Source organism: Physeter macrocephalus, chromosome 18 (assembly GCF_002837175.3).
Source record: "Physeter macrocephalus isolate SW-GA chromosome 18, ASM283717v5, whole genome shotgun sequence".
Lineage (NCBI taxonomy): Eukaryota > Metazoa > Chordata > Mammalia > Artiodactyla > Physeteridae > Physeter > Physeter macrocephalus.
The window spans coordinates 11,318,600-11,339,379 of record NC_041231.1 but is presented as its reverse complement, the minus strand read 5'-3'; the positions used below and the strand labels follow the sequence as shown (position 1 = coordinate 11,339,379).

Sequence of the window (20,780 nt, the reverse complement as noted above, 5' to 3'; positions counted from 1 at the left end):
TGCTCTGGTGCTTGGGAACCGCCTTTTTGTGTGTGTGGGTGTGGTGGCCCCCGTGACAGGGTTGAAGGCAGAGATGGTCCCACCCCCTTGGGAAGAGAGAAGGTGTGGTCGGGCCCACCTGAGGCTGGGGTGCCAAAGCCGTGGGCTGTCACTGTGGCTCTGGTCCCCCTTCATCCTCTTGTCTGGGAGGTGCTCGCTTTGACCTCCTCGCCTTCTTGTTTCAGGCACATGTTGGTAGATCGACTCAGCAAAGGAGAGGAGGTGGGTACTGCTCACGGTCCGCGAGCACACGTCAGGGCTCCGCGAGCTCGGGCTCTTTTATCCCCAAGAGGGACAGGGTGATGGTCTGTTTGGTGTCCACACTTTGGGGGCGGTTCCTTGCCTGGTGTGTGCTGGGATCAGGCAGCGTGGCAGGAAAAGCACCGGCACAGCAGGCCCGTTCTGAGCCTCAGTCCGCCTCTCTCGCGGAGAGAACACTTACCTGTGACCTTCGTGTGTCAGTCCTCTTCCCCGCCTTCTGTGCCAGCCTTCTTACGGGTGACCTTGTTTTCTGCACTCAGCTCTGGAACCAATTTACAAGTCCTTTCCCGTGCCCCTCATCCTTACAGCTGAAGCCAGAAGCTCTTCCCTGTCCTCCCTTGTCTCGTCACACCCACTCGGCAGCTTTTAAGCCCCAGGGCCTTCCGTGCAGGCAGGGTCCTGCCAGCTTCTCACCACCAGAGCAGTCCCGGCCAGCGGGCTGTGGGTCCCCTTCCTGTCCGGGCGCTGTCCCTCCTTCCTCCTCTCTACCCTGTCCACGCCTTATCCTTTTAGCTACCTTTTTCAGTCTTTGGCTCTTCGGTACTCTTGTTTTCAGCCTGTTTTCCCTGCACACAGACCTGGAGTCAGACCTGAGTGTGAACCCCAGTTGTGCCACTTACTACCTGGGTGACCTTGGGTAATGTCATTAACCTTGAGTCTCCCGGTGTCGATTCTGCTGCCTCACAAAGAGAATGAGTCCAGATGCCCAGCGTGGGAGCTGCACGCAGTGTTGGCTCCCCCCCCATTTTCCTGAGGCATCTTTCTCACCCTCCTGAAGCTGCTTCTTTCTGGGCATCTTATCTTGTGCATTCTTCTTTTGTTCCTCCCTCTCAGCTGCTCCTCTCCCCTTCTAAATCTCTTCGTTTGAGCACTTACCACATCCGCCAGGACTGCAGAGCTCATAAGCCTGTTCCTCAGAGGCCTCCATGAACTCTGTCAGAGGCGGTGACTTTGGCACTGAAATCCATACGTAAAGCCCCTTTGCAGCCTCTAATTTTGAGATTTGCTGGAGCTGGCGCTCCAGTACCTGCTGTCCCCCATGCTGTCTCCCCGTCCCCAGAGCAGGCCAGATTCCACGTTCAGAGACTGGGCAGGGGATGCGGCTGAGCCCAGTGGATTCTGGATTCAAACCCTGGCCACGTCTCCACATAAACAAGAGGGTCTTCTCAGCTGGGACGGTTGGCAGGATGTGGGCTTTTCTCTTGGCCCTCCCTTCCTCCCCGCACACACTCAAAACTCTGATACTTAAAAACATGCAAAAAGCTGGGGCCTGGTACCCCTCCTTTGCCTTTGAGGCTCTCAGAGCACATTAGCATATTAAAGACTAAAAAATCTGTGGTGAAGGCACCTATTTAATTTTATGTAATGGGGACTTCCCTGGCTGTCCAGTGGTTAGGACTCTGTGCTCAAGACTCCGTGCTTTCACTGCCGAGGGCTCGGGTTCGATCCCTGGTCGGGGAACTAAAATCCCACACGCTGTGCGGGGCGGCCAAAAAAAAAAAAGTTATGTAACAAAGTTTTCATACTGGCCTGACCTAGGTGCCCTCCCTCCTTTTTATTTTTTGAGGAGATCTTACGGGGCTCTGGGTTACCCTGTGGGTATTTTTCCAAGTGAGGGGTTGATGGACCACACCTTGCAGCATCAACTGCAGAGACTATGCATTGTGTGCACTTCACAGAGGCCCATTGGACCAGGGCACTGGCTGGAAGGGAGAAGAGAGAATTTGCTCACAGAGCTGGGGATGCGGATGCCGGGTCAGAGCTCAGGAGCCTCCTCCGGCTTTTGCCTGCCTCAGACTTCGTCCCGCCCCTTAAAGTTTCTGAACAGTGCAGGCTGCGGGCCAGGCAGCGGCTGCCCCTCACCCCTGGTTCTCCTGAACCACGGTTGCTGGGCATTTCTTCTACAAAATCTGATCTCTTGCCCTTGCGTTGTGTCCTTGCTGTGTCCGTTCATCTTCTTTCCCCGAAATTCTCTCCCGGCCGTCCTTCCCTGTTAGCCTCTCTCCCTGGGGTTCTTAGGAGAGGCTGAGGGGGAGAAGCAGCTGTTCTTTTCATCCTTTTCGGTAGCTTGAGAACATGGGTGTTCAATTTGAAGATGGTCTGAAACATCACTGGCTTACCCTCTTGCGTTCTCAGGAAGGAAATGCCCTTTCTTCCTTGCCCCAGCCCAGGCACACCTGCCCGACCTCCTAAGCCTTCTCTACCGCCCGTACTGTTTCTACACCAGGATATCCAGCAGGGTCCCTAAAGCAGGGCTGCTGTCCATCAGGGGTTGACCAGGGTCACTGGTTGCCCTCTCCTGGGAGTTCTGCTACCTAGATTCTTCTCCCTGGAGACTGCTATCTCCTCATGTGTGCTGCTTTTTGGTCTCTCAGATTTTCTTCTTCTGCTTCAATTTTTTGAAGCATATCATCTCTGAGGAGTTCTCTGCTCTGAAGATACAGAGGTAAGGAGAGACCTGCTCTCACTGGGAGCAAGGTGCTCCGGGAAGGGCTGCGCTAGGGCGGGGGGGGGTTCTTGCTCGCTGTCTTATCCCTGCCCTGCTTCCCTGCATGCTTGGCAGCCTGGCTTCCTGTCCCTGCCTTCCCTCTGAGGGCAGGTAGGGGTACCTGGGGAGGGCCAGTGGCCGAAGAGGCTCATCTTGTGACTAGGAGAGCAGGGCTCGTTGCTGCAGGGAAAAGCCAGCCCAAGGATAGGGGGACTCCCAGCTCCCCATGCCACCGCCATGGCAGAAGATTCTCCTGCCTGAGCTGATGGCTTCCTTCCCTGTGCTGCTGCAGAGGGGTGTCTGCACAGCCCGCTGCCACAGAGCAGAGTCTGCTTCCAGCCTGGCGAACACAGGGGTCTTGCCTGGTAATTGCTTTAGGAACCCTTTGAGAGTTGGTGTCTTTGCTTGCTTTCCAAGTCCAAGCTTTCCAAATCCAAGCTCCTTGTGTGCTGGACCAGACTTGAACTCTGAGGGCCACTGACAGGGAGGCGGCAGGCTTTGCTGGCCTCCCAGAAGTGGGCCTGGCCTTTCTGCAACCGTTTAGGTAGGACCTGTGTCCATGAGTTCCCAGTGAGTTGGAGCTTCCTTCCCAGGTGGACAGCATTCGGGGGACATGGGAGACCTCAGCCCAATCAGGAATTCACTGTCCTGGCTTCTGTTTATAGGAGGAAGAGTTTGCCAGCCCGGGATGCAGGCTTCACTGTGGAAGATATCTGCATGCTGAGTGAGTCATGGGCCCCAGCAGACTTCCTCTGTATATCTTTCTGACTCTAGACCACATAGGGACTGTTTGTTCTAGAAACTTCTGTGTGGAAGAGGTGGAAGACCCCTAGCAGGAGAAGACATTGTGCTGACTGATGGCACTGGCTTCTTTCAGGACGGAAGGATCGTGGCAGCACCACCAGCCTTGGCAGTGACTTCTCTCTGGTCATGGAGAGCTCCCCAGGAGCCACCGGGAGCTTCACCTATGAGACCGTGGAGCTGGTCCCTGCAGGAGCACAGACTCAGGCAGCTTGGTGAGGGCCAGGCTGGAACTAAGCTTGCTAACAGCTGTGAGCCAGGGCTCCAGCTCCAGGGAGCCCCAGAACAAAGGGGCCCCTGACAGTAGGCCTGAGAGCTGAGCTCCATGCCCTGCTGTCTCTACTGGGCCTCAGAGGCCAGCCGTCTGGTTGGTGGGGGGCACTGCAGGTTGAAGGAAGAAGCTGCAGGGCTGGGAAGACAGGGTCGGGAGAGGGGGGCGCTGGTGTTGAAGGGACTTCCTGGGGGTGCTCCCTTGTATCATTTGCCTGGGAGGTGGGGGGCCAGATTAGAAAAAGAAAAGAGGGGTGAGTACAAAATAATGATTGGGAATTGGGAGCTCGTCGAGGGTCACCTCCTTAGAGAATCAGATGACCTTCCCCCTGGACAAAGGGCTCAATATTTTGTATCACGTTAGCAGGGAAGGTCAGTTACTAAAGTGTTAGTTAAGAATCTGTTTTCCAGCATGTGCACTGAGGCCAGCAGGCCAGTTTTGTTCAGACGTCACAGTCCCTCTGTGAAGACGCAGCTCTCGCTGCCCATGGCCGAGCCCAAGGGAGTGCTGAAGTACGCCCACTCCCATGTGGCATTTTCCAGTGCAAGTAAAAAGCGGGCCCTGAGATTTAGTACAAGTGGGCAGAGGGTTTGCCTGAGGTGGCCCCTTAGCCAGCAGCCCTGTCTTTCCACTGCAGGAGGAAGAGCCACTCATCCTCTCCACAGAGTGTGTTCTGGAACCGGCCGCAGCCCTCAGAGGACCGCCTGCCTTCCCACCAGGCGCTGGTGGAAGCCAAGTCCTCTAGCTCCTCGTCCTCGAACCATTCTGACAACTTTTTCAGGCTGGGTAGCAGTCCCCTGGAGGTCCCCAAGCCCAGGTGAGGACCTCCAGAGTCCTAATGGTGGGGTGGCTAGCCCTTCCCTGTTAATAAGGCTGGAGAGTGGGGTTCCAGAGCATGCGGCCTGGCGGGCAGTGTACCCAGGAGGCCAGAGGGGATCGACAAGCTTGCAGGCTCACGCACTGTTTGGAGGATGGGTTAACGTTTGGATACAGAGCAGGAGCTGGTTCGCAGAGGGGTTTGAGACTCCCCCTTCCCAGATCCCTGGCGGATGGGTATCCAGAAGGTGTAGTAGTTGTGATGTCATGGGCAGGGAGTTGGGGCTGCCCCTCCCTCTCGCCTTTGCCAGGTCTCAGTCCCCCTGTGGACCTCACATTCTGATTAAAGAGATGGCGGTAGATCCTCCGAGGTGCTTCTGGCTCTCCCGTTCCTCGTCTGAATGGGTGGGGCACTGAAGAGGACAGACGGTAGGGAGCTAGGCTAGATGTGCGTGGCTGGGGCAACCCTCGCAGGCCTGCACATCTGGAAAGGGAGCAGCTCAGCCCGGATGGACAGGTGTGGCTGGAGTGTGCTGCAGAACTGATGTTTCCTTGGTGAGGTTAAAGCTGAGCACTGGCCAGGGGCTTAGGATGGAGGGATGGCCTGGCATTTGGGGGAGGCACCCCATAACACTCCTTCCATGTCATACAGCCAGGGAAGGAGTCCTGTGAATTACTTTGTTTTCTAAGGCCTTGAGAATGTCTGGCCCTTCTGAAGAGAACAAAGAAGTGGGCGACTTAAGAGGTCCTTAATAAATTCCAGGGAGAAAAGACATTTAGCAGAAAGATCGTGAGTGTTGAAGTCCACTGCAGATTCAAGCCCAGCTCTGTTGGATACTGCTCCAGAATTTCAGGTCTTTCCTTGTGGCGGGCATGTTACCAAGGAGGAAACTGAACCCAAAGGTCACAAGCTTGTTACAAGGAAAACCCTGAAACTTTGCGAACTCTCCTCCCATCACCGTCCTCTGGTTTTTCCTTTCTGGCCAAAAGCAAGCTATGGAGGAAGGTGGGGAAGAGCACCCTCCCCACATAGGCTGAGCGGGTCAGCTCTAGGTGAGTGGAGCTGCACTGTCCAGAGGGGTCCTGTGTGCTCACCTCTGAAGAAGGTGAGCCCTTCAACTCGGAGCACTGCCATGTCCGTCAGCGCTGTAGCTGAGTCTGTTAAGTAAAGGCCACAACCCCTCTGTCCCCACGGGTTTGGTGGAGGCAGCTGAGCGGAGATGGTGCCGAGCACACAAGCCCACGTGCCGTGCTCGTCCGCATCCTGTGTGCCACCCCGCTTGTCTGTGCAGCTTTCCTCAGGGCCGCTGCGGGCGTGCTGCAGCACTGCGTGACCCTTCCTCTTCTGGGCCGGACCTCTTGCCCATCGTCCCTTCCTCCTTTTCTGCCTGTGCAACATTGCTGGACAACTGGGAAGGAAACCAGAAGATTCCTCCTGTCCCCTGGGTCCTCCCTGGTCTTAACTGTCCAACTGTTGGGGGCTCCCCCACTCAGGCAGCACCCCATCATACACCTTAGCTTTTTATCATTCCCTTCTTCCTGACAAAACATCCTAGTTCCGATCTTGTGGTCATTTCCCTCGGTCTCGCCAGTGGTTATCTGCCTGCACTGGGGGCTCAGATGCTTATGGCTGGTTCAGGATGGTCCTGGAGGCTGAGGAGGATTGGGGGTGTCCTCCTGATCTCACGGCCCTGTGAGCTGGGGCCTGGTGAAGGAGGCTGGAATAACTGGGCCAAAATGGGGCTCCTTGGAAAGGCATGGCGTGGACTGCTGTGAGGCGTTTGATGGCTCTGCTGGTTTATTCTGGGAGTGCCTGCTTGTAGCCACGCTGGGTTGGCCAGGTGACAAGGTTCTGGGTTGGCTGCTTGTTTACCAGAGGATTTGAAAGACTAGTTTATTCAGATTTGGAGCATTCTAATTATAATTACATATTTCCATTAACGTTAAAATTAATTTACTCTCTCTTATCTTAAAGTGCCTGAGGGATCCTGTCATTAGCTTTCCTGCTTCTCTTAGGTAACAACAGCCAATCAGCTTTTTAGTGCAGCAGAGGGAACTGTGTGAAAGAAACCCTTTAGTAAAGCTATGTGACGGCCGAAATTCCCCTTACAATGTCAGTTCTCTGGGTTTTCTATGCTCCACATTCCCAAGTTCTACAAGCATATCTTTTAAGGGAGGACTTCCCTGTGAAAAGAATTGGTGAAGCTTTGTTCAAAGCTAAGAAGTAGGTGTCGGATTCAGAAGGAAGTTCTGTGGGGTGCTGACTCCTATCCAGTCCCAGCCCTGTACCCTTCACTGGCAAGACTGGTGGCCCTTTTGCATCATTAGCTGCTACTGCAGCAGCTTCTAATTGAGTTGCGTTTCTGGACCGTTGTTAAATCTCTCGTCACCTGTAGGGCTGGGGGCTGGGAAGAGGCAGGACCAGTGCTCACATGCCTCTCCGAGCCCTGGTCAGTAAAGTGCCCCGCTCCGTGTGTCGTCTTGGTCTCTGCTCCAGAGTCAGACATCTTCAGGGATGGGGGTTGCTAGCATAGCACTGTCCGTGCCTGAGGAGGGATGGTGCTACCACTGAGCCCAGCTGGAAGCCAGGCTGCCTGAAGAGCACATGAACTTGGCTCAGGGACATCAGTGGCCTGGTTGGTTAGCTAAGTGACAACATAGGCGCCAACTCTGCTGCCCAGATAGCTGCTCTTTCCCCATCCTTCACCACCTACTAACTGCTTGTTATGAGCAATGAGCTCTGTCCCCGGCTATGTTTAATGAGGCAGAGAAACCGGATTGCTTTCTGTAACACATAGGGTTCGATGTGTTCTCCCATGGGGCCACAGCTTCAGGCCAGAGATGAGCGGTGAGAAGCCTAAAGGCATTGCCAGCTTGAGACCCATAAGAGAAAACTTGGAGCCCCAAAAGACTTCTTGGGCTGCTGCAGGAAAGCAGAGGTCCCTGGTTCACACACACACACACACACACACCTGTGCACACACACACCTGTACACACACACACACACACACACACACCCCAATGCCTGAAGTCCAGGCTGAGGGAAACCGATGACCTTTCAAATCTGATGAATCTTGTCCTGGCCGTTTCTGAGGTCACTTGTTCCACGGGGTCAGGCCCTTGTTGAACCGGAGGATTCTTCCCTAAGGCCCCATTCCTGGAGGCGTTCACTTGGGCAGAGGCTGTAGGACCATCACCTGGAGGCTTGGTAGTGGTGGCGGGTAGGTAACAGAGTAGGTGACATTCAAGCTCTCTGAAAGGCTAGGATTCTGGGTCTTGGCTCAAATGTTCGTTCCCTGCATGACTTCAGACGTGTCACTTGATAGCTTTGGGTTTCTTTTTTCTCATCAGAGGCTTAATTGGGCAACAAACTACCCAGGTCCTTCCTAGCTGTGAACCTTCAAACCCTCTCTGTGAGCTGTCAGATCAGGTGCTTTTAGATGCAAGTAACAGAAAATCCATCTCAAAAGAGTTTAAACAATACAGGAAAACCGTTGGTTTACATTGGAAAAATGCAGCCTTCAGGCACAGCTTCATCAGGGTTCCACCTCCGTTTCCCTATGGTTCTTTCTCCTTGCCTCTTTCTACATGCTAGCTTTGTCTTCTGGCCAGCTTCCCTCATGGTGGCCAGCTACTCCATGTGCTTCCTTTCTCACATCCAGGGACCACGTGAAGGCCTCTTTTCCAACCATAGGTCAGAAACTCTGTGCTTTATTCCAGCTGGAAGTTATGTGTCCATACCCGAGCCAATCCCTGAGGCCTCCACCATCTCTTATCAGGAAGGAAGATCAGTGTACTATGCGGCTAGCATGGGTTTTGGTCAGCCTGGGTTTCAATCCCAGCTTTGCCACTTCTAGCTATGTGACTTGGGAAAAACACTTCTCCTCTGAGCTCGGTCTTTTTTATCCCGTCTTTAAAGTGGGAGTAATGATCCTGGTCTCCATAAGTTTGGGTTTAAGTGAGAGAATGGAGCAAAATACCTGGCACATAGTAATACTCATCCTTTCCATGAGTACTGGAAATGCTCAGTAAACTGTAGTTGTGGTTAAGACCCGTCCTTATCAGTCTCATTTCTGAAGGACTATGGGCTGTGTCAGGGCACTGGACAACTAGGTAAAAGGCCAGATCAGGTACCTCAGGCCAGACCTCTTTCTCCTCGCCTCAGCTGTGTGGCTTGGGCCAGCTCTGCTTGTGTGGGTACTCCTGTACCCCCTTCCAAAAGGACCAGCTAAAACACATTTGCCTGAGCTGGCCCACAGCAGGGGTCTGGCGGGTGTGGGGCAGGGTGGGGCTGTTTAGCTCTGTTGGCGCTGTGAACAGGGGCTTAGGCCATACCCATCTAAGGGAGTGAAATGTTGCCAAGAAGCCAACCTCCTGGGCAGAGGTCTGGGCCCTGGGGATGTGCATGGATGACCTTGGAAGCACTGTCAGCTCCACAGTTGTCCAGTTTGAGAGCGGCTTGGCCCCGTGTGCCCTCCAGTCCTGTAGGTAGATCGGTGGAGGTAGATGCTGTGTTTGCACTCGAGTAAGGGTATAGGGCAGAAGAGCATGGGGTTTTATTAAGGCTGGTTGCGTTACCTGTGTACTGAGGCTAACTTGAAAGTTTTCCTTCCTTCTTTCACTCAGCAGGTGCAGGTGCTTCCTTCTCGTGACTGTTCCCTGTCATCTTTAGGGGCCCCCTCTAGCCAGCTACTCCAGATGTGCACTTACGAGGACATTTTTGCTTAGCACAGCCCCTTGCTCTCAAACCCAAGAATGCAATGGTTGCTTTGCAACCCTTTCCTTGACAAAAGCCTCAAATACGAAGATTCATTTGGAGCCTGTGTGCTCCGTCTTGAAAAAGATGCAAGGGGGCTTCCCTGGTGGCGCAGTGGTTGGGAGTCCGCCTGCCGATGCAGGGGACACGGGTTCGTGCCCCGGTCCGGGAGGATCCCGCATGCCGCGGAGCGGCTGGGCCCGTGAGCCATGGCCGCTGAGCCTGCACGTCCGGAGCCTGTGCTCTGCAACGGGAGAGGCCACAACGGTGGGAGGCCCACATACCGGGGGGAAAAAAAAAAAAAAAGATGCAAAAGATGGTTGGCTGCTTGCTGAGATTCCTTTGTGACCCCTGGGATCGTGTGCCCTGTTGCTGTCTGTGCTGCCTACTCCATACTACAGCTCACACCTGTACACACACACACACCTGTGCACACACACTCCTGTACACACACACACACACACACACACACACACACACACACCCCAATGCCTGAAGTCCAGGCTGAGGGAAACCGATGACCTTTCAAATCTGATGAATCTTGTCCTGGCCGTTTCTGAGGTCACTTGTTCCACGGGGTCAGGCCCTTGTTGAACCGGAGGATTCTTCCCTACGGCCCCATTCCTGGACACACACACACACACACACACACCCCAATGCCTGAAGTCCAGGCTGAGGGAAACCGATGACCTTTCAAATCTGATGAATCTTGTCCTGGCCGTTTCTGAGGTCACTTGTTCCACGGGGTCAGGCCCTTGTTGAACCGGAGGATTCTTCCCTAAGGCCCCATTCCTGGAGGCGTTCACTTGGGCAGAGGCTGTAGGACCATCACCTGGAGGCTTGGTAGTGGTGGCGGGTAGGTAACAGAGTAGGTGACATTCAAGCTCTCTGAAAGGCTAGGATTCTGGGTCTTGGCTCAAATGTTCGTTCCCTGCATGACTTCAGACGTGTCACTTGATAGCTTTGGGTTTCTTTTTTCTCATCAGAGGCTTAATTGGGCAACAAACTACCCAGGTCCTTCCTAGCTGTGAACCTTCAAACCCTCTCTGTGAGCTGTCAGATCAGGTGCTTTTAGATGCAAGTAACAGAAAATCCATCTCAAAAGAGTTTAAACAATACAGGAAAACCGTTGGTTTACATTGGAAAAATGCAGCCTTCAGGCACAGCTTCATCAGGGTTCCACCTCCGTTTCCCTATGGTTCTTTCTCCTTGCCTCTTTCTACATGCTAGCTTTGTCTTCTGGCCAGCTTCCCTCATGGTGGCCAGCTACTCCATGTGCTTCCTTTCTCACATCCAGGGACCACGTGAAGGCCTCTTTTCCAACCGTAGGTCAGAAACTCTGTGCTTTATTCCAGCTGGAAGTTATGTGTCCATACCCGAGCCAATCCCTGAGGCCTCCACCATCTCTTATCAGGAAGGAAGATCAGTGTACTATGCGGCTAGCATGGGTTTTGGTCAGCCTGGGTTTCAATCCCAGCTTTGCCACTTCTAGCTATGTGACTTGGGAAAAACACTTCTCCTCTGAGCTCGGTCTTTTTTATCCCGTCTTTAAAGTGGGAGTAATGATCCTGGTCTCCATAAGTTTGGGTTTAAGTGAGAGAATGGAGCAAAATACCTGGCACATAGTAATACTCATCCTTTCCATGAGTACTGGAAATGCTCAGTAAACTGTAGTTGTGGTTAAGACCCGTCCTTATCAGTCTCATTTCTGAAGGACTATGGGCTGTGTCAGGGCACTGGACAACTAGGTAAAAGGCCAGATCAGGTACCTCAGGCCAGACCTCTTTCTCCTCGCCTCAGCTGTGTGGCTTGGGCCAGCTCTGCTTGTGTGGGTACTCCTGTACCCCCTTCCAAAAGGACCAGCTAAAACACATTTGCCTGAGCTGGCCCACAGCAGGGGTCTGGCGGGTGTGGGGCAGGGTGGGGCTGTTTAGCTCTGTTGGCGCTGTGAACAGGGGCTTAGGCCATACCCATCTAAGGGAGTGAAATGTTGCCAAGAAGCCAACCTCCTGGGCAGAGGTCTGGGCCCTGGGGATGTGCATGGATGACCTTGGAAGCACTGTCAGCTCCACAGTTGTCCAGTTTGAGAGCGGCTTGGCCCCGTGTGCCCTCCAGTCCTGTAGGTAGATCGGTGGAGGTAGATGCTGTGTTTGCACTCGAGTAAGGGTATAGGGCAGAAGAGCATGGGGTTTTATTAAGGCTGGTTGCGTTACCTGTGTACTGAGGCTAACTTGAAAGTTTTCCTTCCTTCTTTCACTCGGCAGGTGCAGGTGCTTCCTTCTCGTGACTGTTCCCTGTCATCTTTAGGGGCCCCCTCTAGCCAGCTACTCCAGATGTGCACTTACGAGGACATTTTTGCTTAGCACAGCCCCTTGCTCTCAAACCCAAGAATGCAATGGTTGCTTTGCAACCCTTTCCTTGACAAAAGCCTCAAATACGAAGATTCATTTGGAGCCTGTGTGCTCCGTCTTGAAAAAGATGCAAGGGGGCTTCCCTGGTGGCGCAGTGGTTGGGAGTCCGCCTGCCGATGCAGGGGGCACGGGTTCGTGCCCCGGTCCGGAAGGATCCCGCATGCCGCGGAGCGGCTGGGCCCGTGAGCCATGGCCGCTGAGCCTGCACGTCCGGAGCCTGTGCTCTGCAACGGGAGAGGCCACAACGGTGGGAGGCCCACATACCGGGGGGAAAAAAAAAAAAAAAGATGCAAAAGATGGTTGGCTGCTTGCTGAGATTCCTTTGTGACCCCTGGGATCATGTGCCCTGTTGCTGTCTGTGCTGCCTACTCCATACTACAGCTGTCCCCTGGCTGCTTCAAGCATGGTTCTTGCCTGGGGGTGCTACCTGCTGGACACAGGAAGTACAGGGAAGGGACTAGCCTAGGAGACCAAGAGCCCTTGCTGGGAACCTCTCTTTAGCCATATTCCATCTATCATTTTCCCATTGGAAGTGTGAGTTTCTGACAGCCCTGGGGAGTGGGGTTAGGAGCATAAGAAACCCCCATGTTCCCTGCCCCATAAGCTCCTCATCCTACCCAGCCTCCTCTACTTCACATTACTCTCATTCCCTCAACACTCTGCTGTTTAGCAATTATTTTCCAGAAAACTGGAAAAGAAACTCTACCTTACCTTAAAGTTTGAGCAAGAGGTGAGATTTGTGGAGCCAGGCTGCCCTCAAGAGACGGTGCATTGACTGAAGACTCTGGCATGACCCAGAGGAAGCACAGGGCAGGCACCACACGGTGGCGTGTAGCTTGCTCTTGCATGTAGGCAGCTGTCTCTGATTTACAGACAGTTAAGGATCACCAGAGATACAGTGTCTGGCCTGAACCCTACCAAGTTTCTCCACGTAGGAAGAAGGAAGCCCTGCTTTGTCAGTCACTAGGGCTTCCACCAGGTAGCAGACCACGACCTGTCCTCATCCCCAGTGCTGCTGTCATACACCTTCCAGAGTAGAGCAGGAGCAATGAATATGGCAAGTCTATGTTGCAGGGGGGTCCGATTCATGGCGGCTTTAACGGAGAAAGCTAGCTGTTTTCCCTGGTCTCAAGGTGGTTCTGTTGTACAACAAATCTCTAATCAATCTTGGCTTTAAAAATCTCTTCTTGCGGGCTTCCCTGGTGGCGCAGTGGTTGAGAATCTGTCTGCCGATGCAGGGGACGCGGGTTCGTGCCCTGGTCCAGGAGGATCCCACATGCCGCGGAGCGGCTGGGCCCGTGAGCCATGGCAGCTGAGCCTGCGCATCCGGAGCCTGTGCTCCGCAGCGGGAGAGGCCACAACAGTGAGAGGCCCGCGTACCACAAAAAAAAAAAAAAAAAAAAAAATCTCTTCTTGCACTCTCTAGCCATGGCACCTTGGGCAAGTGTCCTTACCTGTCTGGGCTGCCGTTTCCCTGCCTCTAAGAAGGAGATGATTTACGATCAGCAGAGATGCAGTGCTGGCCAGAGCTGCACTCAGCTTGGCAACTACTTGAGGATAGGGCTGGCCTGGGGACCCATGGGGACTGTCACCTCAGTCTAGGAGCCCTTGACTCCAGCTAACTGGGCGGGCCAAGGTCAATTAATTTTTCAGTTTCCCACCTCCTGTACCACTATTCATGCTTCTGCTGTTTCTGGGTCCCTACAGGAGCACCTTCTGCTATTCTTGAATTAAAGAACAAAAGGGTCAGGCATCAAAGATGATGCACCTCTGGGGATTGGCACCTGGGGTAGCTGATGGAAGGGCCTTGTTTGATGTTTCCCTATCTCCTCCCTTCCTCCCCCACCAGCTGGGCTACTGTCCAGAGACAGCAGAGAAGGCTGGGCTGTGAGTGGGGAGGTGGTGGCAGTGGTAGATTCCCAATACAGCTTTCCTCTCCCCGCACCCCCCAAACCTCTGTTTGAAAAAGGCCTGATGAAGTTGTCAGGTTGGCTGCCTGATTCATTCCTTCCCTCTGGGCGTAGCCAGTGAGTTTGCTGGGTTGATGCTTGTGAATAGAACGTTGGCTCCTGGAAGGCGCTGCAGAGGAAGAGGGCGGGGCTCAGGGCTCCCATCACCTTCCTCTTCCATCTGGGTCACCGCCCGCACCGTCCCCAAGACGCTTGTTCTCCCATCTCTACCATAGGACCTCAGTGGCCCTGGGTTCTGCATTGCCACCCTGCCAATCTGCATGCCAGGGAGTGTGGGGTGATCCTGCCTCCCTGGTTCCTGGGGCATTCAGCCCTGCTCCCCTCCTTTTGGTGCTGTTGAGATTTTACTTGCTTTGTCAGCCAGAGCAGGCATGCCCTGATCCCAGGCTTTGGTTGCTGTCTCACCTTTGTCACCATGATTTGCTCTTGTTCTTTTGCTCCTGTAAGTCTTTGCATGACGCATTGTCCTCACAGCTGAGCCTGCCTTATGGTCTTTTTTTTTTTTTTTAATACATTTATTTTGTTTTATTTATTTATTTTTGGCTGCGTTGGGTCTTTGTTGCTGCCCGCGGGCTTTCTCTAGTTGCGGCGAGCGGGGGCTACTCTCCATTGCGGTGCTCGGGCTTCTTATTGCAGTGGCCTCTCTCGCTGCGGAGCACAGGCCCCAGGCACGCGGGCCCCAGCAGTCGTGGCTTGTGGGCTCTAGAGCTCAGGCTCAGCAGCTGCGGCGCATGGGCCCAGCTGCTCCGCGGCATGTGGGATCCTCCCGGACCAGGGCTCGAACCCGTGTCCCCTGCATTAGCAGGCAGATTCTTAACCACTGCGCCACCAGGGAAGTCCCTGCCTTGTGGTTTTTACTCTTCTTTCTTGGTCATAACCTGTCCAGCTGTTTTTGTACTTTTGGAGAAAATGGTTGACTTTACAGATGCTCTACCAACAGACCCTTGTGGCCTGGTCCCAGGGCCACCATAGCCTCCCCGCCCCACTCCTCCAGGGCCTCCCCTGTCAGGCATATGACTGACTACATCATCTCCCCTCTCTCTCCTCTCTGCCCCAGATCAGTGGACCATCCCCTGCCCGGATCCTCTCTCTCCACAGACTTTGGCAGCTGGCAGATGGTAACAGGCTGTGGCAGTATTCAGGAACGGGCTGTCCTGCACACAGACTCCTCTCTCCCTTTCAGCTTCCCGGATGAGCTCCCTAACAATTGTCTGTAAGTGTCTTGCTTGAGAAGACAGGATGCCCCGCCTCCCCCACCCCGCCCGTATCAAAAGCTGGTGAGCCACTGAGTGCTGGCTAGGAATGAGGCAGCAGCAGGCCCCAGGGAGCTGGCCTCGGCTCCCTGCCCCTCCCGAGTGTCTCAGCTAAGTATACCTCACTGCTCCTGGACCCTGAGGTATGAAGGAGGCCTGATGGACTGCTCAGGAAGTGCGTTGGAGTGTGTTCACTCTCCCCGGCCTCTAAAACCCATCCTTGGGGCACACACCCTTAGGGAAAGCTGGCTGGACTCTAGCTATAAAAGCTTCTATTTCTGTCCAAGGCTTTGCCTGACATGAGAACCCTTTGAAAGCAGAACAGTGGAGTAGTGAAAGTAGCTGTATGGTGGAGACCAGAACCAGAACGGAGCTGGGTTAGCCCGAGGGCTGTGCTCCCAAGCAGAACCGAGGGTTCCTTGCTGTCCCCTCCCCCCTTTTGTCATCTGCTTTTGTCTCTGGTCAGGAAAGAAAATTGGACAGGGATGCCCATCCAAAGCCCAAGCCTGTAAAATCCTCTCCCTCCAAAGCTCCAGTGCTGGACTTCCAGTTCTAGCAGAGCAGCTGCCTCTGGCTGCCGCCTGCCCCCTGCCTGCGCTGCTGTTTCACGGATGTCAGGCGGGGAGAGCCTCCGGTGGCCTGGGGAGCAGGATCTGCTTCTGGTCTGTGGCTGCCTAAGGGCCTTCACTTCCCCACCGGGTGCTGGGTGCTCATCGCCACCACCAGAATCCAGTCCATACCCTCCAGTGCTGACAGGTTGGAGGCAAGTTGCCCTTGGGAGTTGAGAAGGATTCCTGCTGAGGGCAAGCAGGGGCCAGACCTGGGGATTCCTAGATGGTGCTCACAGGCCCTGGCCCCACAGCTAGGGAGTAGCCCCAGGACTTCAGAGGCCACTAGGGCCTGGTACAGCCTTCTCTATAGCCAGGCCCTTAAGCCAGAAACAAGATCTCTTAGATTTTTGAGGATTAAAGAAATAGTTGTCTGCACCTTTCTGTAGGTTCTTCCTACTTCAACCAGAGAGCCTAAGAGCCTTCTCTGGAGGAAGCAGACATCTCTGCCCCTGCTTAATAGCACCCCTCACTTACCTGGTATTAGCCACTGAAACGGGCAGGTCTAGCCCCAGATCCTACAATTTATGCCTTGGGTAGCTCTCTGTGCTCCCAGCCAACCCTCAAGTTAGGGGTGGTTCCCAGAGGAGGGCTAGGTTCTCCGTGATCCCATGGCTTCCAAGATTGCAGGATGGGCCTGGGGTCAGGGTCGATTCCTGCTGAGGTCACATAGTATGTGGGTTCACTGCTTTGGCTTTGGTGTCAAGAGAAATTTAATCCCAATCCTAGCTGTTATGTTTACTAGCTCTGGGGACTTCCCTGGCGGTCCAGTGGTTAAGACTCTGCACTTCCACTGCAGGGGGGTACGGGTTCGATCCCTGGTTGGGGAACTAAGATCCCGCATGCCGCATGGCCAAAAAAAACCAAAACCAAACCAATATGTTTACCAGCTCTGTCTTGGGATGTCAGCCTTGACTTCTCTGAGCCTGCTAGCTCATCTCTTGAGAGGGAATGGCACCATGGTAGCTCCAGTCCCTGCCGGCCATATGTCCTCAAGTGGATCACATACCCTCTCTGGGCTCCAGTTATCTTGTTTCTAAATAGGTTGTGATCTCTCCCCTTTCTGCCTTCTAAAAATAGGGGGCAATGAGAATGCATACATATGGACTTTTAGATATTCCCTGTGATTATGAACTACTATCTGTATTTCTGCTGGTTATATGCTCTCAGGAAAAGCTAAAGAAGCACACATGGTCTCCAGCCTATGTAAAACCTAATTAGGAAGTAAAGAAAATCTGGGGCCACGTATGTCGCCCACATGCCAAGAGAGACTTCGGAGTTGTTCATGGTACTGCAGGAATCCAGTGTCAGCCCCATTTTCTTAGTGCTGCTGCTAGAGCCGTTTGACTTTCCTTTGCCCTACAACCTGCTTCCGCTGCTGCTGCTGCTTCTCTCTCTCGCTCACTCTCTCTCACCACCCCCCCACTCCCACCAGTCTGTTTTTCCGGGTCTGTTCTCCCCATACTTACCCCTGGACACTCACTTATCCTCATATCTCCATGTGCTACCCCAGGCCCTAGGTGCAAGTCATTTGGGCTTGGGAACTGGGGATATTGCTGCCGCTTCTAACAGATTTGCAGGATGGGTTACCCAGTGATTGGTCTCTTAGGGGAAATTTTGGAGTGAGTTAGCGGTCAGGGCTGGTCTTGGTGCTTAGGTGGATGGGAACGTGAGGGCTCATCTCATGTGGGTCTGTGAGCTTTCCTCTAATTCTGTGTCCCTCCTACCCCTAGACTTGGTGTAACTTTGAGTCCAGAGGTTGGGCGTGGCTGGTATCTCAGGCCTTTTCTATTAAAGACTCTTCCAAGTCCTCAAACAGCCTTATGTGGAATTCACACTTGTTGTTCCCCTTCTTGACTTGTGATAAGTGCCTGTAGAGGCCAGGGAAGGAAAAGCAGATAGAATGAGAAAAGAAATCCTGCTGGAAAAGCCAGCACCTTCCTAGCTGTTTACCTGGGGACTGCAGTGACTGAAGGTGAGGACTCTGGCCTCTCCAGGTAGGAACAGCAGCCTGAGAGCTGAGAGAGAGTTTGAGAGGAACAGGGCCAAATATTTGGGGCCTGAACCACAAGGGTAGTACGGCCACTGGGCAGATGCTGGCCTTCTACTGAGGAATGCAGGATAGGCCGTGTGGCTTAAGGATGAGGATGTTGGATCCTGCCCCAGGGTAATGCGTTAATTCCCTCTCTTTCCCTCCCTCCCTCCCTCCCTCCCTCCGCACAGGCTTACAGCCCTGAGTGAACGGGAGACTCGGCTACAGGAGGTGCGCTCAGCTTTCTTGGCTGCCTACAGCAGCACAGTGGGGCTTCGGGCAGCAGCCCCCAGTCCCTCTGGTGCCATCGGCCTGCTGGAGCAGTTTGTCCGTGGTGTTGGACTCCGGGGCACCGGCAGCAGCACCTTATGAAGCAGCCAGCTCATGACAGCTTCCTGCTCCTCTCTCACCTGAGCCCTAAGCGGAATCAAAGCCATGCCCAGCCAAGGGGTGCTTCAGGGTGAGGGGAAATCTCCCCTTCTCCGTCACGCACATGGCAGCCCCAAGGCTGAGCGGGGCCAAGGACGGGGTTCTCCCCCACCCCAGCTTCCTGACTGGTGTCCGCCACCCTACTTGTCACTGCCTCACACCCACCTTAGTCTTTGCCAGGATTCCTGTCAACTCTCAGAACTATGTGGGGTTTCCCTGGGGCCTTGTGGAGGCCGAGACTTCACAAAAGACCCCCACTTTCCATTCTCGTCTCCTGGGGAGGAGGGGTCACCCGCACTGAGAATGAGGCAGTTTGACACATCACAAAATGAAATCAAAGCGTTTTTGAACAGCTACTCTATCGCATTATCATTTGGCTCCTGTCTTTGTGGAGTTATTTAGAAGGTTCTCCCTGTCCTTCTTTTTGCTGGGGGGGAGGGGTACAGATGAAGCAGGAAGGGAACTGGAGACTTGGGTGTTCCCCTTAACTCCTGAGCCATGAGAGTCTCCAGTGAGATGGGGACACGTAGTCACAGGCTGTTAAGGTGGGAGCAGTGGTCCTCAGGCCTGAGTGGGCCCTAGTCACCCCTAGGGAGCCTGTTTATCCATGCAGATTTCCAGGGCTGCCTGAAATTCAGACTTGAAGTTGCTGAGATCTTCATTTAGCTGGGAAGGGGGTGGGGAGAATCTTCATTTTTAACAAGTTTAGCAGACAGGTACAGGTGACCTGCAGCCCCTGCATTCGGTGAGGGATGGGCTTCCAGGGCTTTGGAGGTAGTAGGTGATGTGGGGAGGATGGACCTGGCTGACCACCTACCGTGTGACCTGGAGTGGGTTGCATCCTCACAGAGTGTGTCTGCATCTCTTAACACCATGAAGTCATGCGGGTTCAAGGACATGGACAAAAGGTTTTGCACAGTGCTGTAACAGCCACCATTTACTGACCTCTGACTCTAAACACAAAAGGGGTCATCAGTGTGAATGCCAGGAAGAAGGAAATAATGCCGGTGAACATTTCTTGAGTATTCGCTGTGTACAATCCCCTGTGCTAAATCCTTTCTGTGGATTATTCTCGATGAAATTTTACAACACCCCGAGTAGGTGCTATTAATGGCCATTCTACTAATGAACCGACTGAGCCACAGAGATGTTAAGTAACTTGCCCAAGGTCACGCAAATGTGTAACTTCAGAGACGGACGGAGGGAGGGAGGACGGGAGTGGGAAGGAGGAGAAGCAGATTGTTGCGGGAGCGGCTCAGGAAGAGGAATCGACCCCAACGCCCACCAGGTATCTGGAACCCTGCAGCTTCGGGGACAGCTCGCAGGGATGGGGGCGGGCACTGGGTTTCGCCCCGGGGAAATGCGCTGGGAGGACCCTCCCACCTTGTGGGTTGGAGTTCGAATCTGTGTAAGGTTCCTGGCCTGCTCGAGGCTGCTCCAATGGGATGGGGGCCACCCGCAGGGCCGGGCGGGGCTGTGTTGCCATCTGGAGTCGCTGCGCCGCCGGCCACAGTGAAGGCGCGAGCAGCAAGAGTGCGCGCAGGGCTGGAGGGAGTGCAGCCTCCGCCGCCAGTGCCGCGGCGGCAGATGGGCCGACCCCGCCGCCGCCCCTAGCAGCTCCGGCAGCCCCCGTCTCTCAGCCTGCCGCAGCTCCGGCCAGCCGACCAGCCATGTCGCTCAGCGGAGCCTCTGAGCGCAGCGTCCCGGCCACCAAGATTGAAATTACCGTGTCCTGCCGGTGAGCGGGCCACTCTGGGGAGGGCTTAGGCATTGCCCCAGCACCACCCAGCTCCGGGGCTCAACGCGGAGAGGGGCTAGACCGCTGGGGAAGCAGCATTCGGGAAGGAAAATCGCGGCTGCAGACTCAGGGGAGTCGCTAGCGGACTCGGGAAGGGGGTTTCCTGGAACAGCTCCAACCACAAAAGAGGGCTCAGCCTGCGGCTTCAAGGGACGGGTCTCGGGGGTCCAGTAGGGTCTGCGCCCCAGGAGGGCAAAGTTCTGGGGGCTAGCCCTCTTTCTTGGAACCTTGGAGGCAGTCCAGTCCGCCGAGAAACGGTTCTTGGGCGGACATTTCCGGTGTTGTCCAGGGTGCTGACAACGCGGACCCCCACCCCCCACCCCCACCCCACCCCCCCCAGCCGGAGGTAGTAACGGGGGAGGGGAGTGTAATGTGAGCCCCATGCCTCCCCACATGCCCATCTCTGGGCAGGTTCGAGGCGATGGGCTCCAGAATGATCCACCCCCTGTCCGTCTGTCTGTCCCTTTCTCTAGGAACCTGCTGGACCTCGACACCTTCTCCAAGTCCGACCCCAGTAGGCGGCACCAGGGCCAGGAGGGAGGGAACTTGGGGTCCGGGAAAGACTGAGGGGCGGGGAGGGGGTGCGGGCCGACCTGAAGTCCTTCCCTCCCCGCCCCCGCTCCCGCCTGCAGTGGTGGTGCTTTACACGCAGAGCCAGGCCAGCCAAGAGTGGCGGGAGGTAAGTCCTAGAACCCTCGGCCAGTCCGGAGCCGCCCCTGGGAATCACCTGCCCCCTTACAGGCCTCGCGCTGACGCTCCGCTCTCCATTCAGTTTGGACGGACCGAGGTGATCGACAACACGCGGAACCCAGACTTCGTGCGCAAATTCGTCCTCGACTACTTCTT

At 54.7% G+C, this 20,780-nt stretch overlaps 1 protein-coding gene and 1 long non-coding RNA gene across 5 annotated transcripts in view; both read left to right on the top strand.

Annotated features, from left to right (window-relative positions):
• Positions 1 to 18,492, top strand: part of MTMR14 (myotubularin related protein 14) — a 47,293-nt gene extending 28,801 nt beyond the window's left edge. For 2 of the 4 annotated variants that reach the window (XM_007121800.4, XM_007121799.4), the window contains exons 13-19: positions 225 to 261; positions 2,676 to 2,746; positions 3,454 to 3,512; positions 3,666 to 3,804; positions 4,498 to 4,677; positions 14,872 to 15,027; positions 17,899 to 18,492. In XM_007121800.4, the coding sequence (XP_007121862.1) occupies positions 225 to 261; positions 2,676 to 2,746; positions 3,454 to 3,512; positions 3,666 to 3,804; positions 4,498 to 4,677; positions 14,872 to 15,027; positions 17,899 to 18,079 (823 nt within the window). In that variant the 3' untranslated portion in view covers positions 18,080 to 18,492. The remainder of the gene's footprint in view (positions 1 to 224; positions 262 to 2,675; positions 2,747 to 3,453; positions 3,513 to 3,665; positions 3,805 to 4,497; positions 4,678 to 14,871; positions 15,028 to 17,898) is intronic. The other 2 variants (XM_024124020.3, XM_007121801.4) reach the window with 1 other exon arrangement.
• A 1,269-nt stretch (positions 18,493 to 19,761) lies between these two features.
• Positions 19,762 to 20,746, top strand: LOC129391483 (uncharacterized). Its single transcript, XR_008615614.1, has 4 exons — positions 19,762 to 19,874; positions 20,408 to 20,448; positions 20,567 to 20,613; positions 20,707 to 20,746. It is a non-coding gene; the product is annotated as an uncharacterized lncRNA (long non-coding RNA).
• The last annotated feature ends 34 nt before the right edge of the window (positions 20,747 to 20,780 follow it).